This window comes from Hevea brasiliensis, chromosome 12, assembly GCF_030052815.1.
Source record: "Hevea brasiliensis isolate MT/VB/25A 57/8 chromosome 12, ASM3005281v1, whole genome shotgun sequence".
Taxonomy (NCBI): domain Eukaryota; kingdom Viridiplantae; phylum Streptophyta; class Magnoliopsida; order Malpighiales; family Euphorbiaceae; genus Hevea; species Hevea brasiliensis.
In genome coordinates, this window is record NC_079504.1 from 16,590,075 (window position 1) to 16,611,472 (window position 21,398).

The window sequence follows — 21,398 nt, forward strand, 5'->3', positions numbered from 1 at the left end:
TTGTTGACTATAATTAGTTGAGAGATTAGTTGGAACTATTGATTGGTTGAACATTTGATTGGATGTAATTGGTCAAAGAAGATAAGTGTTATGATTGATTGTGAGATTGGTGAGGATTGATTAGTCAAAGAAGAAAATATAATTGGTTGCATTTTGGAGGAAAAGCAAAGCTAAAATGATATAAGGGTAAAATAGGTATTTCACGTCATTTGTACATTTTTTTGTAAATATATTTTTGTACACTAACACTATGTTTGGATATAGGGAAAATGGAGAGTAAGGAAAATAAACAAGAGAAAATAAATTGAGATTGACACTTTTTATTATTTGGAAATGAAGGAAAAATAAGGGGAGTAGAGAAAATAAAAATTATTTTACCCTTGTTATTTTCTCTCTAATTTGGAGAAAAAATAAAGTAATTAAAGGAAAAAATTATACTTCAATTAATAAAATTACATATATATCCTTATTTTTTTATTTTAACTTTTAAAATAATTTATAAAATTAAGAGTAAAATAGTAATTTAAAGGAAAAGTATTATTTTATTTTCCTTTATATCCTTTCCAAACATGAAAAAATAAATTTTATTTTTCTTCTCTCACTATTTTCCTCCCATTCCAAACAAAGAGGGAGAAAATTAAAAATATAAAGTAAAAAATATTTTCTTTTTATTATTTTTCTTCCTCTCCAATTACATATCCAAACATAGCATAGGAATTTTCCTTATTGTAAATGCAATTAAGTTGACTGATCTGGTTAAGGGTTAATACTGTTATTGAAAAAATTATTTTTTTAAATATATTAATTAGATAGTATTAAGAAATAATTTAAAATTAAATTTAATAAATTTTAATTATAAAAATATTAAAATAATAAAATAATTTTATTAATTATTTTTTTAATAATATTTAAAATAATATTTTTATTAAAAAAATAATTCAGATCTTATAAATTCAACATCAAATAAGGATTAAGTGAAGTTGGAAAGGCTTCGTCAGGCTTGGAATAATTCAACGCACGTAGATATTTCAGACCTATATGAAAATAAAAATAATAATAAAAAAATGGCCTCTCCAGGCGCCAATAATTACTAATAAGCTCCCAAAAAGAAAAGCCAAATTCAGTGTCATGCGCTGCATACAACTCCAAGAACAACTTTATGAATTGAAAGAAAAAAAAAATATTAAAAAAAATAAAACGTGAAATATTATTTGGGAAAAAAACTGCATGATAACAATCTCGTTCCATACAAATAGATACAAAAACAGACAATACATAAATAAAAATAATTAACTGAAAAATTATATAATAATTGACGCGGCCGCTATGCTATTTTGCTTTCACATTGTTTAACACCAGAGGATAGGCTGCAAGTGGTGGCCATCATCATTACCTTACTGTCACCGCAGATGGCTATCACCGGCGCGTCCGGTTCCGACTCACCAGACGTCCAAGCTCCTCTCCTATACGACACCGTCGAGGGCTCCGTTGATTACAAAGGCCGTCCCGTTTATAAATCCAATTCAGGCGGCTGGAGATCTGCGTCTTTTATAATAGGTAAAATTTTATCTCTCTGTTAGATCAGAGTACGCATTGATGAGTTTGATTAATTTTGTTGTGTGTATTGCGCGCAGGAGTGGAGGTTGCAGAGAGATTTGCCTTCTATGGGATATCGTCGAACCTTATTACGTATTTGACCGGGCCACTTGGTCAGTCGACGGCTACTGCGGCGGAGAACGTCAACGCCTGGTCGGGAACGGCGTCGTTGCTGCCTTTGTTAGGTGCATTTGTTGCCGATTCATTTCTTGGGAGATTCCGTACCATTGTTGTTGCCTCTCTTACCTACATATTGGTAAAATTCCTCTCTTTTTGATTTATTTTTTACTTCCGGACTTCCATTTTCTTGGTAGAAATTATAAAGTATATTTATGTTGTATAAGTAAATTTTATAGCTTTTATTAAGATTAGAATTATTTTACCGAAGGAGTAACTACTGCTGGAATTCTATTATTTGATCATGGACTCTGTGTATATTATGAATCTAATAGAATAGAATACTATAAAGAATGAATGAAATGATTATACTTATGTGCTCAAATTGTTTCCACAATTTTTGGAATAGCTGTTCCATTCCCTCGTTATTTATGCTATTCCATAAAAAAGGCATAGAGGTTACCATAAAGTTAGGACAGGGTTTGTAATACAAACAGGGTTTTAACGTTATCCTATAATTAACGTTGTAACTTGGGTTGAATGAAAATTGACGCATGCTTATGAAATATTTTGTTCAAGTGGAATACTTTCACGCATTTACCTTTGTATATATAACCATCTATGTAGATGGACTAATAAATAATAGTTAGGTTCAGATATGCTAAAGAGTAAAGCCTGCCTGAAACCAAATTTATATCCAGGTTCTGCCCATTAGGATTCTTATTTCTCTTGGATTTATATGCTTACTGAAACTAGTCCAGACTAAATATTTCTAACCTGATCTGTATAAGGTTAAAAACTGACAAAAACAATAAAGCCTTAATTGGTGTTTATCACTTTTCAGTTGTCTAAATCAAGTCAAGTCAGTCATGGGATTTCTTTGCAACCATTTTTAAGCCAATTTTTTTGCTCTATAGCTTTAGATTCTATGTTTTAATGTAGTTTCTCTTGAAAAAGAGAAAGAAACAAGGATAGATGGTTATGGCTACAGTTCAGGAATTTCCTGCCCTCCAAGTTAATTTTAGAAAGTGATGCCCACTTCTTACTGCGCTTAAACCAAAGTAGAGTATAAGTGTTGAAAATACCTGTGCAAAACCTGCTTTTTTTTTTTCTTTTAACCTCTCTTTGAACTTGTGGTACATATCTAGTTTAAATTTGTCAGCATTATATGGACGAAGAAACTAGATAGATTGCTATTTACTTCTTTCCCTAACTTTTCAAGAAGTTAGATAAAAATGCTTGTCTTGTTCTGTTGCAAATAATAAGTTCTCATTGTCTTTTGTTTTAAAATATATTCCATGTTTGGAATTTGATCACAGGGACTTGGCTTGTTGACTCTATCAGCAATGCTTCCTTCTTTCAGTGCTTCTGACTGCCCAAGCATCAACATTATCGCCTCGTGTTCAGCTAATCCAATTCAGGTAGTCTTATTCTTCTTTTCTCTATATTTGGTAGCACTTGCGCAAGGTGGGCACAAACCTTGCGTTCAGGCTTTTGGAGCGGATCAGTTTGATGGACAAGACCCTAAGGAGTGCAAGGCCAAAAGCTCATTTTTCAATTGGTGGTACTTTTGCATGTGTAGTGGCACCCTACTAACACTACTAGTCTTAAATTACATCCAAGACAACCTTAATTGGGCTCTTGGATTTGGAATTCCATGTATTATGATGGTCATTGCACTTATTCTCTTCTTACTTGGAACTAAGACATATCGCTATAGTGTCAAAGTAGAAGAGAAAAGTGCATTTCTAAGGATTGGTAAGGTATTTGTTGCAGCAATTAAGAATTGGCGAACTTCTTCTTCTGCAATAGCTTTAGAGGAAGAAGCACGTGGAATGCTGCCTCACCAACGTTCTGAGCAATTCAAGTAAGAAAAATAACTCTTTTTTCTCAAATGTATCAAGATATCTGGACAATTTTTAATATATTGATAATAAATCAATAGTTAATGTGTATTATTGCATAACTGTTTCACAAATGAACAATTTAGTGCTCATTTAATTTTAAGATAATCAGTCATATGCCCAATTTCCAATAAACTAACTCCTAAATTTAATAATATATTCATTAGTAAATTCTTAAATAACTAATTCTTACCAGTCTTTTCTTCTTTTTTTTTCCCTTAAAAATGTGTATGATAAGTCCTATGATTTTTTCTTCTTTTACACTATGTTTGGATAAATTTTAGGAGAGAAAGGAAAATAAAAGAAGAAAAATATTTTTTATTTTTCATTCTTTATTTTCTCTCCTTGTGTTTGGATGAGTGGAAAATAAAAGAGGGAAAGTAAAAGAGTTGGCACTAAAATCTAGTTCTTTTTCTTTGATTTCTTAGTTTCTCTCCAATTTGGAGAGAAAATAACTAAAGGAAAATAAAATTTATTTTTCTTCCCTCCTTTATTTTCCTTCTCTTATCCAAACAATGAAAAAGTCTTTTCAAAGTTATTTTCCCCTACTTATTTTCCTTCCTCTCCCTTTTCCACCTATCCAAACAAAGTGTTAGTTAATAGGTAAAATAAAATATATATAAATTTTGTTTGGAGCACTAATTGTAAAGTTATTTGCCCATATTCATTTGCTCCATGTTTGGTTCAAATCAACTACAAACCTAGAATTCATTTCCAAATGAATTCTAATTCTAATTCTAATTAGAATTCATTTGGAAATGAATTCACCATTTAGCAGGATACAATTTAAAATGTATCATTCAGTTTAATTTCATATAGTTCATATTTGGTGTAATTCCATTATTGAAATTCATTTATTTTCGCTTTCTAAACTACCCTCATAATAAAATTAAAAAATTATGATTTCCTTCTATATCAAAAAAAATCTTTTATCTAATATAAATTTATAATAATTAATGGACATATGAACCAATTAACGATTTATATATGGAGGTCCATAAAAAGTTAAAAACATAAATATTGTCATCACCTAAGTGCATAATAAACTTAGATATTGAAAAGGTAATACAAATAAATAAGAGCTTCTAAATTTCCAAGGGTAATGTAGTTAATATATATATATATATATATATATATATATATATATATATATATTTGTATTAATTTCATGGAATTCATTTCAAATCCATCAAGTTTGAAGAGAATTGGTTTTAAACTTAATTATAACCAACTCTATGGAGTTGAATTTCTAGAATTAAATTCTTACTTTTTTCACAAACCAAACACACAAACTATGGAATTCAATTGAACTCCACAAAATCTTGTGAAATTCATTTTAACCAAACAGGCCCTTAAGTAATTTTGGAGAAAGCCTTGCCTCCCTAATTTGAAACCCTTGTAGAGTTTGATGATTTAAGATTCATAGCTTGTGAACGTAATTTCAGCTTTGAGCTCTATCTTTTTTTCAAAATAGTCACATGGATAACTAATAACTTTAATGATTTTTTTATGGACGCATTGTGTGACCCCTGGTTGAATTTTTGGGATTTACTTCCTATTATTATTAGATATTAATTCTTGTTTTAATTAAGAGTTATTTTCTTTTCAGAATTGTAATTCCTCTTATGTAGGGATTGCTATTATTATTAGGATTTCTATTTCTATTATAATTTTAATAAATCTTGTGTAAACTTTTCTTGTAAACGTAATTTCAGCTTGTGAACGTAATTTCAACTGAGCTCTGTCTTTTTTTCAGAACAGTCACATGGATAATTGTGAACGTAAATCCCAAAAATTCCTCTTATGTAGGGATTGCTATTATTGTAAATGTAATGCGTCCATAGCTTGTGAACGTAATTTCAGCTCTGAGCTCTATCTTTTTTTTAGAACAGTCACATGGATAACTAATAACTTTAATGATTTTGTTATGGACGCATAAGGTGAATCTTGCAACCTTCCATATAACGGGAGAGGCACAACTCTAGTTTTACATATTAGAACAAGAAGAGCCCCGACTATCGTGGAATGCGTTCAAAGAATATTGCAATTTGAGATTCGGGCCTCCATTCAGTAGCAATCCTTTGGGTGATTTGGCTATTTCTGAAGTAGACAATGACAGGGAAGAATACCAACGCTAGTTCTAGAGCCTTCTAACTCGTGCAACAACAGTTCGGGTAGATTAACTAGTTGATTTGTTTATTGCAAGCCTGACAGATTCAATCCAAATTGATGTAGAGATGCAAAATCCCTCGAGTTTGGTAGCAACTATGAACCTGGCAAGAGCCTTTGAAATAAAACAACTTAAATCAACTCAACTAAGCCTTTATCCCAAAAATTTGGGGTCGGTAATATGGATTCTGTTTTTCCACTCTAAACGATTTTGGGTTAAATACTCGAAAATGTGTAATGCTTCTAGTTCATATTGTACTACTCTCCTCCAAGTCAGTTTAGGTCTACTCCTTCTTTTCTTTCTATCCTCTAGCCTAATATGTTCTACTTGTCTAACTGGAGCCTCCGTATGTCTACGCTTCACATGACTAAATCACCTCAATCTCCCTTCTCTTAACTTATCCTCAATTGGCACCACTCCTGCCTTTTCTCTAATAATCTCATTATGGACTTTATTTAGTCTAGTATGGCCACTCATCCACCTTAATATTCTCATCTCCACAATTCTTATCTTAGACATATACAACTCCTTCAGTGTCTAATACTCACTACCATATAACATGGCCAGTCGTATGACTGTGCGTTAAAATTTTCTTTTCAACTTATTGGGAATCTTGCGATCACATAAAATTTCCATGGCAAGTCTCCACTTTAACCATCTGGCTTTAATCCTATGACTAACATCCTCCTCACATTCCCCATCTACTTGAAGAACTGAGCCGAGATATTTAAAGTGATTACTTTGGGACAGTACCACTCCATCCAAACTAACTCCTTCCCTATCACCAGTTCGGCATGCACTGAACTTGCAATGCATGTATTTTTTTTTCGTTCTACTTAAAGTCTTTTGACTCTAGAGTACTTCTCTAAAGCTCTAGCTTTCTATTGACTCCTTCTTGTGTCTCATCTATCAGAACTATATCATCCGCAAACATCATGCACCAATGAATACTCTCTTATATATGTTTCATCAATTCATCTAAAACTAATGTAAAAAGGTAAGGGCTTATTACTGAACCTTGGTGTAATCCAATTGAGATAGAAAAATATCGTGTCCCCTCCCACTGTGTGCACAATAGTAGTTGCTCCTTCATACATATCTTTGAACACTTGTATGTACCTAATAGATACCCTCTTTTATTCTAATACTCTCCATAAGACATATCTTGAAACACTATCATAAGCCTTTTCCAAATCGATAAAAACCATGTGTAGATTTTTTTCTTCACATTTCTATATTTCTCTATCAAGCTTATAATGAGAAAGATCGCTTCCATAGTTGAACGATCGGGTATGAAGCCAAATTGATTGGGAGAAATAGAAGTATCATGACATAGTCAATGTTCCGCAACTCTCTCCCACAACTTCATAGTATGGCTCCCGAGTTTAATTCCTCTATAGTTTGAGCAACTCTGTATGTCTCCCTTATTTTAAAAATAGGTAATAAAATACTCCTCCATTCATTAGGCATCTTTGAAAGAAAACAACAACTAGAAGAAAATTGGACAATCCATGGTCCAATACAAGAACAACGCCTACTTTATCAATTCTGCCTGTAACCAAGGCTGCTAGCATATTAGAGAATTCCAGTTTGGGAAGTGTTTCATCTTCTTTTATTAAAAGATTGAGCTGTCTAGAGATGACTAAGCAAAGAGCAAAGGAGCTTTGCTATAATTGTGACAACTATATTCTTAGGCATCAATGTAAGAAGTTATTTTGGTTAGAGATGGATGGTGTAGATGAAGCAACGGGACAAAGGGACTAGGGTGATTCATAATCTTATCCTACTATGGGGGGACAAGCTCTTTCTCCATGGGGGGAGTGATGTTATGGACGCATTGTGTGATCCCTGGTTGAATTTTTTGGAATTTACTTCCTATTATTATTATATATCAAGTCTTATTTTAATCATAGTTGTTAAAGGCGTGTCTCAGGCTCAAGGCTTGCAAGGCTCGAAACATGGCACCTTATGTGCCTAGGTAAGCGCTTTATGTGCCTAGGTATGCACCTTTGTTCTAGGCACAAGGTTCTAAAAAGACTTCTCTTCTTTATTTTTATCTTTAGCGAGCACTTTCATTGGCAAAAAGGACTACCAATTAAATTCAAATCAGTAAATCCAATTCAAGATATATGCCAAAGAAAAAAAAAAGCATCACATTTATTCAACTTTTATGGGTTTTTAAAATTTTTAACTTTTGCTCCTCACCTCGCTTAGGTGTGCACGTGCGCCTAGGTTCCAGGACTCCTTGGCTCCTTAAGCGTTTAATAACTATGGTTTTAATTAAGAGTTATTTCCTTTTTAGAATTATAATCCCTCTTTTATAGGATTTGCTACTATTATTAGGACTTCTATTTCTAATAAATCCTATGTAAACCTTTCTTATAAAAGGAGTCGCTTGAATTAATGAAATTAAGCATAATTATTTTCAACTAAATTGAGATCTAGACTTTCTGTTCTCCAACGAGTCTAAGTTTAGAGCTCCTTTTTAACGAATTCACATTTTTCAGCAACAATAGGTCAAGAAAAAAAACAGATAAAGCAAAAGTTTAATCTTTTGAATCAGTTTTCAATATTAATAGGCCCATGACTGAATCCTGGGCGAGAGATCATAACAGATTTGCTATGCATCCAATCCTAAAGTAGGCTGGTAAAGAATTTATTGCTACATATTAAGCCTTATTTCACTATTAAGCCTTGTTCTCAACACCTCTTAACCCGAGAAAGGTCAACTAAAATTGTAGGTAAATTTGTTTATGACCAATTTGGGACAAATACCTGACAAATGCATTCCATGAACCAGGCTCTACATGTTAAATTATTCCACCCAAAAGCATAATGGATTGAACAGCTCTAGCACTATATTTTCTATTGCCATGTTATATCACTATATTAGCACTGCCTTGTTTCATGTCCTTGTTTGATATTTATGTTCTGAGCATGATTTATATAACTATAAAATGTGTGTGATTAATGTTTATAGTAACATTCAACAAAGGCTGTGTGGTGTTCTTGCTCATTGCATGAAGATATGCATTTTAGGGTTTTATTGGAAATCACTTTTCAATTATTATGGAGAGGGGAGTAGTCATTGTGAACAACGCCTCCAGGGTGCTTTATTTTTTTTTTTTAAATGCCTTTAAATTTCTTTTCTAGTCAAATGGATGTGAAAGGAAAACTTGATTATGGCATTAAAGTAATTCTTAGGTGATGAATAAAACAACTTTGTCTCCTTGAACTTTAACCTATGCTGTCCAGTTCTTCATGCTGCTGAAACAGTGATGCTTAGAAAACTCAACTCAACTTTATAACATATCAAAAGCTCTTCTAAAATTCCAAATTGGATCTTCTGATGTGCCAGGTTCCTCAACAAGGCCCTGCTTGCACCAAATGGCTCCAAGGAAAGTGGGAAGGTGTGTAGCCTTACTGAAGTTGAAGAAGCGAAGGCGGTACTTAGGCTTGTTCCAATATGGGCTACATGCTTGGTATATGCTGTTGTGTATGCACAGTCCTCAACTTTCTTTACCAAGCAAGGAGTAACTATGGATAGATCAATTTCCCTGAGTTTTGAAGTACCACCAGCTGCACTTCAATCTTTTATCAGCCTTGCCATTGTCTTATTCATTCCAATCTATGACCGTGTTTTTGTTCCCATAGCAAGGGCCTTGACTGGGAAACCTTCTGGCATCACAATGCTTCAGAGGATTGGAACTGGAATGTTTTTATCTGTTCTGTCTATGGCAATTGCTGCTTTGATTGAGATTAAGAGGCTTGAAGTTGCTCGAGAATATGGGCTAATTGATAAGCCAAATGTGACAGTTCCAATGAGCATTTGGTGGCTAGTTCCTCAATATGTCATGTTTGGACTTGCTGATGTATTTACCATGGTAGGTCTGCAAGAATTCTTCTATGATCAGGTACCCAGTGAATTAAGAAGTGTGGGTCTCTCTCTCTACCTCAGCATCTTTGGTGTAGGAAGCTTTATAAGCAGCTTTCTCGTCTCTGCCATTGAAAAAGCTACTGGCGGGGAAGGCCATGATAGTTGGTTCGCTAATAATTTGAATCGGGGTCATCTTGATTACTTCTATTGGCTACTTGCTGCGCTAAGCATTGTACAATCGGTTGCTTATTTGTATTTTGCAAAGAATTATGTGTATAATAGGTGAGCACAGTATAAATGCAGTGATTCTTGCTATTATTATAATTGATGAACGTAGTCAGAGATATTTATATCTTCTTGAAAAAGAGAGAGATCTTGTTGTAAGTACCTGTGGTGAATCTGAATCTGTAAGTGTACAACAATTTGTATAATCAGCCAAATTTACTGTTTTGTATACTCAGCAGCTCTTTCCAAATATTTGTAATTGCTTATTCGAGTCCCTAGAATCATTGAAATACGTGCATTTACCTGTCAGCTTACATGTAATTTACATTTTCCCAATGAGCATCATGATCTCTACATCATCTAATCACTCATGTTCGCCTGTAATTTACATTTCCCAAACCATGGAAGATTTTGATCAGCTAAATCACACAATATGATGTGTATGAACTTCAAACCAGAAGGCTACATGGATTGTGGAACTAGATATCTAGAACCATGACACTCCATAATGGCCAGTGCCCTGAAAAATACAAGAAAAGACAAATATATCAAGTCTGTCCGTGTTGGGGCAAGTCTTAAACCAATGAATCTGGGTCAGCAAACACACATGCATTTCAGTGACCCATACTTTTGTCAGACAAATTTGCCAAGAATTTGGCCTTTTGCCGCTAATGGTTGGCCTACTTGGGATATATGAAATTCAAATTGAAATTATTGCCAACAAGTTATAATTACTCCTTATATATTGAATTAATCCCAGCCTTCTTTTAAATAAATAAATAAATAAATAAATCTTTTTGCCAGCAGTTAGGGTAAAAAGAAAAAAATTAAGGGCTTTTTTCTCCCTTTCAGTTACCATACCCTGTAATGTGACTATTGTCAGGCCACTGGGCACCAAATCGAGGAAGTTTCTTCGCTGGATTCTTCACTGCTGGAGTCTCTCCAACAACTAACTGCTAACCTCTACAATATACATGACTTGCTATAAAAAAAATAATAATTGTGATTGTTGTCAGGATCGGTTTCGTGCCTTTTTTAATTAACAGTCCAGAATAGTCAGATTCCAGGCCTACCACTTTCAGGCTGTTTGAAAATTAAAAATTTCTAAAAGTTTAATTCAATTAATTTTTTTTGTCAATTTTTATTTTTAAAAAACATAATAAGTAAAAGAATTTAATTTTTTTAATTAAAAAAAAGAATTTTATTTTTAAAAAAATAGAATTTTATTTTTAAAAAAATAGAAATTAGACTAGAAATTGTATAATTATGTGAAATTTTAATTTAATTTTTTTCTTACACATATGATTTATTCTAAAGAAATTAAAAAAATAAAAAATAAAGTTCATCCCCAGTATTGGTTGAAGATTGAGAAGCAAATCATCACTTTTTCAAGTTTACAAGACTTGTTGGTAGGTAGTAGCCCTAAAAATTTAGTTGAATTTCTGGCCATTTTCCTACTTTCTACATCAATTCAGAGACTTGTGTGAGTAATTAGGGCTATTAGAATAAAACAGCCTAAAAGTTAACACAAGTTTGAAAATCCAATTGGAATAATAGTCCTCTAAATGAGTTTGCTTTGACAAAAAGCATGCAAATCAAAAGGCCAAAAATTGACAATTGATGAAGAAGAAAAAGATTACAACCTGTACTTGCAAGCATTTGAATATATGGGTATGAATCCAAGCTGGAACACTTAGAACAAAGAGATTTAGAAAAAGAATTATGCTGAAGCTTTATATCATACCAAGAAAAATATAGAAAGCAATTAGCATTGCTGGAATGACAAGTAGTAGTTGGACCTTACCTGTCAGCCAATGCCACCTTATCACTTTGGGCCATTCCTTAATCATTGCCATTTCCAACCTAAATACCTTGGTAATCTACACACAATTTTTCAAATTCAATTTTATTTTTTAATTTCTTTCATAAAATTTATTATTTTAATTTTATCTTATAAAAATTATTATAATTAAAAAATTAATAATTTTTATAAAAATATTTATACAATTAAGTAATTTAATTTAAAATTTTTTAAAAAGATATTAATTTAATAAAATAATTTAAATATTGTATTTTTATCTCATTATTTGAAATTTTATAAAATAACTTTACCTAATCAATAATTGAACCTTCCACAAGAAATTTTATAAAAAATTATACAATAGTTAAAATCATTAATTAATAGGTAGTTTAACTTGTTAGATTAAAATAATTTAAAATTTTTAAATAATTATTTTACTAGTAATTAACTGTTAAATATTAGTTATTAACAATTTATATAGTGATTTAAAATAAAAATAATTATTAAGTTATATGTCAAACGTAAAAATAGTTATATTATTTTTTAATTCTAATTAAAATACTAAACGTTATTTTAAAAGCTGACGTTTCATCACTCATTCTTTCAACTTTTAAATACTAATATAAATATTTATACAATCGAACAATATAAATAAAAAAAATAATATCTTAATTCAAATTAAAATATTAAACATTATCTTAAAAATTAACCAACACAGCCAAGATTGCACTCCTAATTATCTACTAAAGAAAAAAAATGTTAATAGGATAGCTTTCACATACCTTTTAAGTTTAACTCCCCAATTCAATAAAAAAAAAAAATTGAGGTTAAAACAAAGAAAATTAGAACGTTGAAAAACAATTTTTATTATAACATAATTCGAATCATGATAAACAACATAAAGAGAAAATCAAACATATTATTTTTTTTATAAATAAAACTAACAATTTATATAGAAAATTTAAAAGATCTGATAGTATTGACAAAGTATATAAATTGTCAACGGAAATTACGTGCCTTACTCTTTAATTTTATAATCTTTTTCTAAGCTCCATTAGATAATTTATAAATTTAAATTTCACTTTGAATAAATATTTGCACCTTATAGATTATAACTTTAAAGAAAATAATAAAAATAAAATAAAATAACTCCGAAAAAAATATAATAAAAACTAAAAATCTACAGATTTATTCATTTAAAATTTATCAAAATATATTTAAAATATTGTAAATGAATATAGTTTTGAGAGTTATTAAAAGTAAAAAAACAAAAAATCAATGGAAAATAAAGGAAAGCAATTACCAAATTCATCAATAATTTTTAGATTTAATTTTCTTCCATCTCTAATTTTCAATTAAATTGAACTAAAATTAACGATTTAATTAGATTTAAATCATTTAAAAAAATTGAATTTTTAATTTATTAAATTATCCTAATCTAAATTAAATTAAAATCAAAATATCATAAAGAGAGAGACTGAAATCATTGAGAATTGACACCTATCAATCCATTTCAAATCTTTCAAGACACGAACCAAAAAATGTCCTCAAAATAGTATAAATTTGCAATCATTTTATTTGAAGTTCATATATCCAATTTGAACTTGAAAATGATTGTATAAATTACCGTTTGATATTAAATTTTTGAATTTTCTTGGTGCCAAAATTTGCCAATTTCCATTGTTCCGTAGTGAATACAACTCTTGAAAAATTAATAGGCTCAAATCATTATATAGAAAGCATACAAATTACTGAGAGATATATAATTATTAATTAATTTAGACCATTAATTCTAAAAGATGGTTAAAGCAAATTTGAGTTTACACCTAAATAAATCCCTTTATCTTATTGGTGTCAATTCCCTTTTGAAGTACTGTTCTTGGAGAATGATCCACATTTCTAAGAGATAAGGGTTTATGAATATGACTCAACCAAATTATTTTTAATTCAATGATCTTATTTTGTCCCAAACTTATTATTTAGAGAAACTATTGATGACAAATTTGATTTGAATTAATATTATGAAAGATTGTTTTTCCTAAGATTTAATGTGATCTTAATTGAATTCTATATAACATAAATGACCTAATTCATGATTGCCTAAGCCTCTTACTGGCTCATATATTTTATTCAGAAAATTTTATTTAATCCACACCACAATTTTATATACCATCACCTAATTAAAATGGTGTAGAAATTAATGAATTAGGATATGTAAACATTTGTCTGTAGCTGTAGTTGTAGCTGGACATATAAGAATCACCAAATATGATAGTCTAGTGGTTGATTTAATGAGATATTTTATCCTCTCTCTCTCTTGATTTAATTTACCGCGTCAATATAATGATTAAATATTGTCTTTGTTTACTGCGTTAATATGATGATTAAATATTATCTCTATTTAATAGTGCAATGAGAAGAAGCGACAAGTCATTTAATGATTCGTCTTATTGAGTGTCATCTCAAGTTCGACGGTAGATCCCTTCTTATGAAATTAGATTAAATTGAAAATGTCAATTAGTGACTCCAATTCTCTACCTAAAGGAACTATAATCGTCATATTCGAAAAATTCTTTTTTTAGAAAAAAAAATAGGCATATAAGAACTAAAATTCAGACAACTTAAAAAAAAATTGAAATTATTGTTTTAATTTTTTAAAATTATTTTTATTTAGTATTATTAAAATATATCAAACTTAATTTAAAAATAAATTGTAATTAGAAGTTGGATATGACATGAGATATTTTTTTAACACAACTACTAAAGATTGAAAAATATAAGAAAAACTAATTTATCTTCAAATTCTAAAAATTTTTACTTTTGAATTTAAACGTTAGAATTATACTTTTATATTGAATGGAAACTAATCAGCAGTAATAATTTAAATTTTTTATTTTTATTTAATCTAAATTAATTAAGTGAATATTGATTAAATTATTTATTTTGGCAATATATATATATATATATATATATATATATATATATATATATATATATATATATATATTAGTTTTTAGTCTAAACCAAAATAATCAATCGAGTTAAAATAAAAATAACAGAAATTCTGAAAATTTTAAAAGGTAGAATTATAATTTTTAGCTTAAAAGATAATTAGTAAAAACTCTTTTAAAATACCTGAAGGAATGAAATAATTTGAATGTATTAAGTAAAAAAATATAATAAAAAAATAAATATGTCCAAAAAATATATATGATTTATTAATATATCTGATAAATTATTTTTAGTAGTTATATAATTACAAGAAATTAAAAAAGTTACAAAAATTACTAGCTAAATAATTTTAGTTGCTAATTACCTACTATTTATTGACTAAAAAGGGATTTCAAGAGAATTAAAATGTAAATTAATTTTTACAAATTAAAATATAGAATGATTTCTGATAAAAAATTTATCGATCACGTTATTTAGTAGGTAAAAGTAGCGCCAAGAATGGCAACAAAAGTAACAATGAATGATAAAATGTATTGACTAAATATTTAATTAATAATTGTAAACTAAAAAAATTAAAAAGTAAATTTAAATATAAAATAAAAATAAAATTTTAAAATAATAAAAAAAAATACCGATCACTGCAAGCGTTTGGTAATTACCGTCTAAAGTTAATTTGGTAGCTAAATTTAAAAAGGAAAGAATAAAATTTTAATATGCCAAAAAAATACCGACTACTATATGAAATTAAATTTAAAGATGATACATCAATTTGATATTTTAAAAGACGTTTTTAATATATCAAAATTTCAGTTTAGGGAATAAAAATTGAATTTATAATTAAACTAAAATTTTAACTTAAATTAAGATAAAATTATTAAATTAAACATTAATTATCTAACTAGTGATTTTGTTCACTCGTTGTATTGATTATTTATTATTTTATTTTAATAATATAATATAATTTTTTATTTTTTATTTTTTATTTTCATGACTATATTATAAAATTTTGTTAATGATAAAATCATAATTAACTATAATTTTATTTTGAGCGTTAATAAATAAATTAATAAATTATTTATTTTTTTAAATTATTGACATATATCAATAAAAAAAAAGACTGATTTTTAGAGATATGTAATATGAAAACAGCTTTATAAAACTTGAAAGAATTTTAAAATTCTTAAAAAAATGCAGTAGAACGAATTTTAGATAAATGTTTTTTTAGGAGATACTATTTTAGCAATTAAAATTTAAAAATATTTAGATAAAAGTTAATACTTAGTATAACAATCTAATTTTCTATATAAAAAATATAAAAATAAAGATTAAAAAAAATTGTAAATGTCACATGCTGATTTTTTTTTTTAATCACTCTTATGAAAATATGTGGCACACTCTTGTAAAGCCATTTTTAAGGTATATATATATATATATAATTTTGTCTACTCGTTGTATAAATTATTTATTATTTTATCTTGATAATGTAATTTAATATATATCTTTTATTTTAAATTTTCGTAATCATATTATAATGTTTTGTTAATGATAAATTTTTTAACTTTAATTTTACGTTAATTACTAATAAAAAAATTATAAATTGATTAGTAAATTATTTCTATTATTTCTTTAATTATTAGACATATGCCAATAAAAGCATAAACAAAGAAAAAAAAAGACATGCCATATAGTAATTTTGACCTATATTAAAATTCTTAAATTTTAAATATAAAATATAATTCAAAAGGTTTAAATTTTATAAATAATTTTTATTTAATAATTATTTATATATATATTAATATAATTTTTAAAAAAATAATTCACCAAAAATTTAATTGTTAAAAAGATTGATTTTTAGAGTTATATAATATAAATATAGTTTTGTAATGCCTAAAAGAATTTTAGAATTTTTAAAAGATGTAACAAAAAATTAACAAATTAAAATTTAAAAATATAACCCATATTTTTAGTATTATTAATTATTTAATTATACTTTATATTTCTATACATTATATATTTTTAGAGAACTGCTTGTATATATAAGAGTTGTTTTTATATATTATTTATTTAATATTGTATTAACACTTGTTTTATACGTATTTATATATATTTACAAAATATCAAAATTTGAAAAATTTTGAAATATGAAATAAATATAACTTTTCTTCATATTAATTATATCTTATATGTATTATCTATAAAATAAATTATTAATTTATTTTCAAAACATATCATTTTTAAGTTTTTATACATATTGAAAAATTTTTAAATTATATTCATATACCTTTCATTTTATCTTATATTTCAAATTTAAATAATTATATATTTTATGATAAAACTATTTAGTTAAACATTCTCAATACTAATAATTAAATATATGATTAGAAAGAGATAAATTATAGTGAAATTTTAAATATAATTATACTTTTTAATTATTCCAAGTGTTAATTAATAATGAACCAAGTGTCAAACTTTTGGTAAAAACTTTTTGAGTTCTTAGTTATTTATAAGTTTCAAATACAAACATATGCAAGTAATTTTTTTTATCTTATAATTTTCATATTATAAAATTAATCTTAAAAATAATATTTTTAATTTATATTTTTCAAAATAACATATCAATTATAACTATTAAGGAAGAGAAAATATTTTTATTTTATTTGAATTAAAAAAAATAAAAAATGGTAATTATAAATAACGAGAATTAATGTGGCCTAAGTCCTCTAATTTAGCCTTGCAAGAATATAAATAATTATGATTGAAACTTAAATTCAAAGTTTTATAATTGTAAAAGCGATTTCAATACTATTAAATATATTAAAATATATGTTGCAGTCTATAGAAGTTTTTTGTGGATATAAGTCTGCAAAACATAAAATAAATGGGTCAGAAGTTCACTGGGTATGGACCAAGTAAGGACCCTCCTACGCTTAAATTAGAGTTAGTATAATAGAATAGTGTATTAAATTGACCAGTAAAAAAGAACATACCTTCATAGATGATTTAATATCTTTATATAGGGTACAGACAATGGTTGATTATGATAAGTCAACCATATAATTATATAGATATTATGAGCTAGCATAATTATGGAATTATATTTTTATTTATAGTACATAATTATATGCATTACTATATTTGACAATTTTATCAAGGTTGTTTATCTTTAATTAAGATTCTTTTTTTATTGACTGAGTCTTACAGTGGTTGAACTAATTAAACGAATCTCATAGTTGAACAATTAAATAGCATTAGGCTTATCCACTATCCAAGAACTTGAATTACTGGGTTAATTAATTATCTATATATATATTATAATACAAAATTCATTCTTTATAATTTATAAAAAAAAATTAGTTTTTTAAATTATATAATATATTATTTTATTTTGATAAAAATATGCTAGAAATATCTCTATTAGACTTATATTAGGACTGAAATTTTAAATATTTTTATAAATAAAATTAATTAGACATAAATATATCATAATATAAAAAAATTAGTGACTAAATTCAGACCTGAAAACTCTTGGCGAGTGAATCACTCTATAATATAGATATATAATACACTATTTTTAATATATTAAATATATTAAATTTTTCATTCAGAATCTGTGTGAGAAAACATTCCCAAATAACATTTCCATGCCACGTCGACAAGCAACAATACATTTGTAAGCAACTGCCTTTACTGCTTCCACAACTGCTTTTTACCGTCTCAAACTGGCTTCCACATAATTTTACCCCCCCACACGAACACCCTTTTTTTTTACCTCCTTTTTGATTTTTTAAAGAAAGTAATATATTTTTTTTTCTAAAAAAAAAATTCATTTCATTTTTTTTTAAATTCAAACGTAAAGAGAACAACGGCTAAAAAAAAAAAAAAACCAACAGCTTCAACTTGCTTCCGCCTTTTGCAAGCTTAAGCAGTGCTGAGCTGGCCCTGTGGATCCTACCTTCTTTTCCCAGAGAATCTTGTGGGTCCTACCTTACCCCTCACCACTCCTTAAATATCTTTTTCCGGCCGGCTTTTTCCAGGACAACAACGTCTAATTTTCAACTTTTCTTTTTTTTAAATCGAATTCGCATGTTAACAAACTCATGGTTACGATTTAGAGATAGAAAAGAGTAAGTTTTGGTTTATCATTGAGTTGAAAAGTTAATTTTTTTTTATTAAAATATTATTTTAAATATTATTAAAAAGATAATTTTTATTATTTTAATAATATTTGTTAAAATTTATTAAATTTAATTTTAAATTATTTTTTAATATTTTATAATTAATATATTTAAAATTTTAATTTTTTTAATAACAATCTCAACAATAAAATCAAATAAGAGTTTTAAGTCTCACTTAGTTAGAGCTGTATATATTTAATCAATTTATAAATAATAAATATATTATTTTTGTAGCATTCACATGACACTTATATAATGAATGCGTGTTGTCATATTAATATTATATATTTATTATTTAATAATAATTAATATTCTAAGTGACATTTATTAATAAAAAAATGTAAAATATCAATTCAATAAAAATTAAATCATTATCATGAAAGTATGAAACACATGATATTTTTTTATATTTTTTTCTTTATTTTCATATTATAGGAGCATTTAATAGTTTCTTTTTATTTAATTTATCATTGGAATCGACTAGTCAGAATCAGATGTAGTATACGAAAGGGTAAGGTGACAGGCTGCTCAAGTTTTGAAGACACGTATCAGATGAAGGAAAGGTGCTGCTGAGAAATTTGGTGTGGAAGAAAGGTCAAAGGAATTACCCAATGAGGGGGTAGCGGGGGTGCTGTGATTATAATAAGTCTGACAGCTCTGTGAGAGTGTATAATTGTTCATTTGGATTTTGAAGAATAAAGTGTATTTTTAATTTGAGGTTGGCTTGGCACGGCCCATTGTTTCTAACAATTCGATTTTCTATGAAAGCCTATTCTTGTCCTTGAATTTTTTTTTTGTCTAATTTTATTATATTTTTAAATTTTTATCCAATTTATTAAACTTTTTATTTAAATTTAAATCAATATCTCCCTTAAATTTATTTTATATATTCATATAAATTAAAATTATAAAATAAATATATATTTTCTTAAAATTGAGATAAGGTAGGACATCACGATTTAAATTTATTTCACTTTATTATCTTTAATGGAATAAAAATTGATATTGAAATTCAACAAACACGTAACCTAAGATAAGGATAATTTAATTAATAAGAAGGAAAAATATGATTTCTTCTCAACTAAGAATTAGTTTTGGTAGAGAGCACTTGAAATTATTTATTTAACTTTGTATTTAGATAGAAAACTTAAAATGTGAGATTCCAATTTAATAAAATTGTAGATTTTCTTCAATTGTTTCGGAATTCAAATTAATTAATTTGAAATCATTCATAAAAAAATATTATTTAAAATTTATTTGAAAAAAAGTTTTAATAAATAAAATGTTGTTGTTTAAAATCTTTGATGTATTAAGAATTTGTATTAAAATAAAATTTAAATCTTTTGTTTCAAATTTTGATGCATAACATAAAATTCTTTTTGCATCAAATTGATGTTAAAAAATACATTATTAAAATCATCATTAAATACACTAAATTTGATGTTGCTGTGGATCTCCAGGGTCATCGGATGAATAGAGTTGGATTTCGAGTTGCTTGAAATCAAGAACAAAGTAAGGTCGGTGGTTGTTTCATAGCCACTTCAACACTAAGTCAATGGAAGATTTAGAGTGTATTCAACTCAACTAAACATTTATTCTATGAAAGATTTAGAGTGTAATAGCAATAAAACGGTATTACTGAGAGAGTGTAAAAGCGTATTGAATAAGCGTTTGACACTTATTTATACTATAGTAGGAGACATCCAATACTAATCATAAATTATATTGGCTAATAAGATCGGAGATGACTTGACACGTCCTAAACAACGTTTGAGGTGATTTATAATTGAATTCGATTCATATGAAATTGGATTTGAATATGGTAAATCCGACCCAGTTGAAATCAAATTTTAGACTAGACTACATGAAGATGAATACAAAAGAGTAAAGTTATCGAAAAAATAAATTTGTTATTAATACATTAAAATCGATCTAAAAATATCTTTAATCATAAATACATATAAAAATCAAACACATATTTCGCTCCCAAAAGGGTAAATTTGTCATCTCTTCATATATTTGTTAGAATGTTTAAAAGTAGGCCGCAAGGATCAAGATTTAATCACATATCTTTAAAAGCATTAAAAAAAAAAAAACTTATCTTTTATGAGTATTTAAAGCAAAAGGTAATAATTTATTTACTTACATGTAATAATCATTCATAATTAAATCTTAATCATAAGATTATGAAAAAAGTTAAGTATATTAGTGATTGGTGACTATGTCCTATAATCGGGATTTTTTTTCCCTCAAAAAATTGGATTTATTTTTATAAAATATATTCTAATGTTTTTTATAAAGGTAATATTAGCAAAAAAATGTTTTTCTTAAACATGTAATGATTATGTTTTCAAAGGTAAAATGTGTATATCTATTAATATTTTTAAGGATAATATTTAGCCTTTCTTTTTTTATTATTATTTTAAGATTAAGACTATTTATTTCATTTATAAAATATTTTTTATATTTTTTAGAAAATAACTATTATTTTTTAAAATAATAAATTATTTTTCATTTTTTAAAATTTAATAATCTCATTAAAATATTAATACACTTATATATATATATAATAAATATATAT

The 21,398-nt window shown here is 27.1% G+C and overlaps 1 protein-coding gene across 1 annotated transcript; it reads left to right on the forward strand.

The window, feature by feature from the left end:
- The first annotated feature begins 1,218 nt into the window (after positions 1 to 1,218).
- Positions 1,219 to 10,120, forward strand: LOC110651745 (protein NRT1/ PTR FAMILY 5.10). Its single transcript, XM_021807136.2, has 4 exons — positions 1,219 to 1,557; positions 1,635 to 1,852; positions 3,033 to 3,580; positions 9,146 to 10,120. Exons 1-4 carry the CDS (start codon positions 1,410 to 1,412, stop codon positions 9,948 to 9,950), a joined length of 1,719 nt encoding a protein of 572 aa, XP_021662828.2. The 5' UTR covers positions 1,219 to 1,409; the 3' UTR covers positions 9,951 to 10,120.
- The last annotated feature ends 11,278 nt before the right edge of the window (positions 10,121 to 21,398 follow it).